The sequence below is a fragment of the Hirundo rustica genome, unplaced genomic scaffold (assembly GCF_015227805.2).
Source record: "Hirundo rustica isolate bHirRus1 unplaced genomic scaffold, bHirRus1.pri.v3 scaffold_602_arrow_ctg1, whole genome shotgun sequence".
Classification (NCBI taxonomy): domain Eukaryota; kingdom Metazoa; phylum Chordata; class Aves; order Passeriformes; family Hirundinidae; genus Hirundo; species Hirundo rustica.
The window spans coordinates 2,957-7,603 of NW_026690644.1; the positions used below are offsets into that span (position 1 = coordinate 2,957).

At 53.9% G+C, this 4,647-nt stretch overlaps 1 protein-coding gene across 1 annotated transcript; it reads left to right on the forward strand.

Moving 5' to 3' along the window:
- Positions 1-2,324: 2,324 nt before the first annotated feature.
- Positions 2,325-3,274, forward strand: LOC120748142 (olfactory receptor 14J1-like). The gene has a single exon (XM_040054209.2). The coding sequence runs from the start codon at positions 2,342-2,344 to the stop codon at positions 3,272-3,274; it is 933 nt and encodes a 310-aa protein (XP_039910143.1). The 5' UTR covers positions 2,325-2,341.
- The last annotated feature ends 1,373 nt before the right edge of the window (positions 3,275-4,647 follow it).

Consider the following 4,647-nt stretch of genomic DNA (forward strand, 5'->3'; position numbering starts at 1 on the left):
CAGACCAGCCTGGGCACAGCTCCGGAGGACACTTGCCAGAAGAAGGTAAGCCTGGGATTGCTGTAAAGATCAGGAGATTTCCTGAGAGTGTTTCTATTTCCTACTTGGAGAAGGCTGGGAAACTTGGGGTGATGACAAAAAGATTTTTGCTTTTTTATGCTTTTTCCATATATTCATAGGTCAATTAACTACTATTATATAGTTATAAAACTATAATACCAAATTAATTCTATTCAACTACAATTACATACTTAGATAAATGTAATCCTTAATTAACTGTAGTATGTTTCCTACCCTTTCTCTTAGATTTTGGAACATTAAGTTTCTAAATACATTCCTTAACTACTGTAAAGTCTTATTATCAGGAAGAGGACCTATGAGAAGGACCGTTTCTTTTTCTTTTTTTTTTTTTTCTTTTTTTTTAACCTGAGTGTGAGCAGTCATAAAAAAAAGTGGCGCAAAGAAGCCCTTGGACCTACTCCAGTGGGTCGACCCAGGGGTGTGCAACTGGAGCAACTGAATCTCCTACTGGATGTTCCTGTTAAATATCCTAATTAATCAATCTTAATACATTTTAAAATCAGATCCTGGGTGTGCCCCATCCCTACTGGGACACCTGGAAGCTTCAATTAAGGTCTGGTTTTTACTTTTCTGTTCTAATGATGTTACAAGTTGGGGGTTTTTTTCTCTTTTGATCACAGGCAACAGAAGGATGAGAGAAGCAAAACAGGAATTGTAATCTCAAAATCACAGAACATTCTGAGTTGAAAGGGACACACAGAATCATCAAAGTAATGTTTCAACATTTACAGAGACTCCAGAACTGTAACTTTGGGTGGTCAGTCTCTCTGCTGGGAGGCTCCTAAAGGGCCTTCAGCCACTCCTCAGCCCTAGACAGCTCCAGCATCACCTTTGCAGGGCCCAGCAGGGCTCTCCTGAGCTGCCCTTGCCCCCTGCAGACAGAGCCTGCCCCAGGCAGGGCCCTGCAGACAGGCAGGTTTCTGTAGGGCCGGGCCCAGGGCACAGAGGGTGGGATGGGCTCTGTGAGCGCTGGCAGGGACAAGGCTCCTCTCAGCAGGGAAATGTCCAGGCACAGGGAGATGCTCAGGGAAGGAGAGGGGGCTGAACAGAGCAGTGCTGGGGGCAGGAGGGCACTGTTGGTGTGTGGGAGGTGCCGTGCACAGCTGGCTACGGGAACACTGTCCTGAGTGCCCGGCTGTCTCTGCCCTGCCCTCCCAGGCACAGCACCACAACATCTTCTCTTCTTTCTGCCCTCCCCTGATCTTGTCACTGTCACCTGGTGCTCTCAGGGAGGCTCTGGCATTTGCAGCAGCTGAGTCAGGCACTGCCCTTGGGATTGCTGCCAGGCAGCTGTGTCCATGGGAATGGGGTGTCCAAGCTTGCCTGTGACCTGTGGGGCTGTGGGCAAAGCATCCATGGGAAAGGGGAATGAGCTGAGCCCCCTCCCTGAGATCCCATCATGGGCACACCCAGGGATCTCCTTGCTGTGTCCTTCCAAGCTCTGAGCTGCCCTCCTGGCTGCAAATCTGTGCCACAGCCTCTGGGAGTTCCCTGAATGTCCCACATGGTAGTGCAGAGATGCCAGAGCTGAGGAAATGCTGTTGGGTTTGCCAAGGGAGCCGTGAGTGTCCTTGGCAGAAGGGGGTGCTGAGCCCTTGGCCAGAGACCTTTGGAGAGGGTGAGACATTCAGGGATCCCTCTGCTCTGGGCAGGGTCTGGTTTATCCCAGGGTGACACGGGAGTGTGACTGTGCTCTGATTGCAGCCAAAGCTGCAAACCCAGGGCAGTTGGGAACAAGCCCATCCAGCCCCTCACCTTCCCTAAGCCACAGGGAATCCTTTGCCTCTCATCTCTCAGTGGCAAACTCTGAGTGCAGCAGAAATGCTGGGGAATTCTGACCTCAGAGAACCAGGAATGAAGTCTGGGCAGGAAAATAATGGCTAAAATTCCTTCCTGCTCTCCATGCCCTTTAGGAGTGCAGATGGGAACAAGCCTGTCTGCATTAGGAGTGATTCCACTGACAAATCCTGAATATCCAGCCTTGTCCCTCTGCCACATGGCCACAAACCCAGGGCAGCAGGGCAGGGATGGCTCCTGGAGAGCCCCCACGCACAGGCCTGGCTGCTCCTGGCACACTCAGACAGCACAACTGGAGCTCAGGCAGGGACCTGGGTGAAGGTTTTCCCAGAGCAGGAACAAGGGTGGGTGAGTCACAGCAGGGCAGTCTACAGGGAATGGCCCAGGTTTGGCTCAAAGCAGCCTCTGCTGACTTGTCACTGTCCTTTATCCATGAACAGGTCCCCATGTGCAGCCACAGCAAATGTCCAACAGCAGCTCCATCAGCCACTTCCTCCTGCTGGCATTGGCAGACACGTGGCAGCTGCAGCTCCTGCACTTCTGCCTCTTCCTGGGCATCTCCCTGGCTGCCCTCCTGGGCAACGGCCTCATCATCAGCGCCGTAGCCTGCGGCCACCTCCTGCACACGCCCATGTTCTTCTTCCTGCTCAACCTGGCCCTCACCGACCTGGGCTCCATCCTCACCACTGTCCCCAAAGCCATGCACAATTCCCTCTGGGACACCAGGCACATCTCCTACACAGGATGTGCACTGCAACTATTTGTTTTTGTCTTTTTCATGTCAGCAGAGTTTTCCCTCCTGACCATCATGTGCTACGACCGCTATGTGTCCATCTGCAAACCCCTGCACTACGGGACCCTCCTGGGCAGCAGAGCTTGTGCCCACATGGCAGCAGCTGCCTGGGCCAGTGCCTTTCTCTATTCACTGCTGCACACAGCCAATACATTTTCCTTGCCCCTGTGCCATGGCAATGCCCTGGGCCAGTTCTTCTGTGAAATTCCACAGATCCTCAAGCTCTCCTGCTCCAAATCCTATCTCAGGGAACTTGGGCTCATTGTATTTTCCATTTCTTTAGCATTGTGTTGCTTTGTGTTCATTGTTTTCTCCTATGTGCAGATCTTCAGGGCTGTACTGAGGATCCCCTCTGAGCAGGGACGGCACAAAGCCTTTTCCACCTGCCTCCCTCACCTGTCTGTTGTATCCCTGTTCCTCAGCACTTCCACATTTTCCTACCTGAAGCCGCCCTCCATCTCCTCCCCATCCCTGGATCTGGCCCTGTCAATTCTGTACTCAGTGGTGCCTCCAGCCCTGAACCCCCTCATCTACATCCTGAGGAACCAGGAGCTCAAGGCTGCAATGTGGAGACTGATGATTGGATGGTTTTGGAAACATTAAACTGCTGGCCATTTTCTGAAAATCACTTGTAATAAAAGTTATATTTGATACTTCTTGTTGGTTTCATTTTGGAGGTTCTTTTTCTTTCTTTTTCTTAATTAATCTTCTCCACAATGATATGTCATGGTGCCATTTCTCATTTTGTTTCACTCCACCTTCCCTGTGGCCACAGACTGTGTCAATAAGGGCCTGCACTCTTGGTGGCTTTAAACAAACTAAAGGATCTCCCAGCCAAGTTTTCTGCAGAGATGCCCCTTTTGTTCCCTTCTCTGGAGCTGCAGCAGCAATGTCTGTGTGCAGAGCTGGGGCAGATCAGTGCTGGCACAGCAGCTGTGCCCAGGAGCAGCAGCACTTGGTGTTGCCAGTGCTGCTCCCGTGCCCCTGCCCCGCTGCCCTCCTGGCCCTGGTGTTGCTGTAGGGCCTGAGTGCTCTCGGGGCCGGGCACAGTGCTGGGGGTGGCAGTGCTGGGGCTGCAGCAGGGACAGGCCATGGGCACTGCTGGGGCAGCGCTGACGCCTCAGGGCAGGGCCTGGGGGCTCCAGGCTCCTTGCCCAGGCTCTCTCCAGAACATGCCCAGGCCAATGCTCAGCAGAGAAAAGCCCCGTGAGCAGCCCCAGGGTGGCCGTGGGCAGGCTGGGGGCAAACAGCATGGCTGGGGCTCTGCAAGGTCCCTGGGGGAGAAGGGAAGGAGCAGCAGAGCAGGGGCTGATCCATCCCCACTGCGCTGGACACCCCAGGGCAGCGTCCCAGAGCGTCCTCATGCACCTGCCAACAACATCCCCCCTCTGCAGCCCTGGCCTCTCCCCCAGCTCACACAGGTGCCGCATCCTTGCAGGCACAGACACGGCAGCACTGGCTCAGGAGCCCCTGTTTGCACTGCCCAGAGCAGGCGTCAGCACCCCCATGGTGTTGGTGTGGGGAGATGAACCTGAGGGAGCACAAATGCCATCAGCCCCTGGGGCCAGGAAGGGCTGGGGGACAGCAGGGAAACCACTCAGGTTTGTGGTGGCCTCTGAAGTCATCCAGAAAGTTTGTTCCCATGAGCTGTGAGTTTCCTGTGCCACTGCAGACGTTGTTGCTCAGAGCCAGGGCTGCCTGGCAGCCACCCCCAAACTACCCTCAGCATTTCCTTTGCTTCACCTTGGCTTTCTTTACCCTTCCTGGTACAAATTCCTTCCTCTTGTCCATCCTTGTCTCCTCCCGGGCAAACAGCCCATCCCTGGTTCCCCTTTCCTCTCTGGCCCCACTCCCCATTTCAGTTCCTGAGTTCCTGGCACCATGGGAACATCCCCTGGGGAGCAGGATCATCCTCCACGTGCTTCAGGAATTGTCTGCAGGCTCCTGCAGTCCCTCGTGCTGCTCCCTTTCCAGAG

Bases quoted from the DNA above. Each gene is read 5' to 3' on its own strand.
- LOC120748142 (XM_040054209.2), top strand. From the start codon at position 2,342: ATGTCCAACAGCAGCTCCATCAGCCACTTCCTCCTGCTGGCATTGGCA.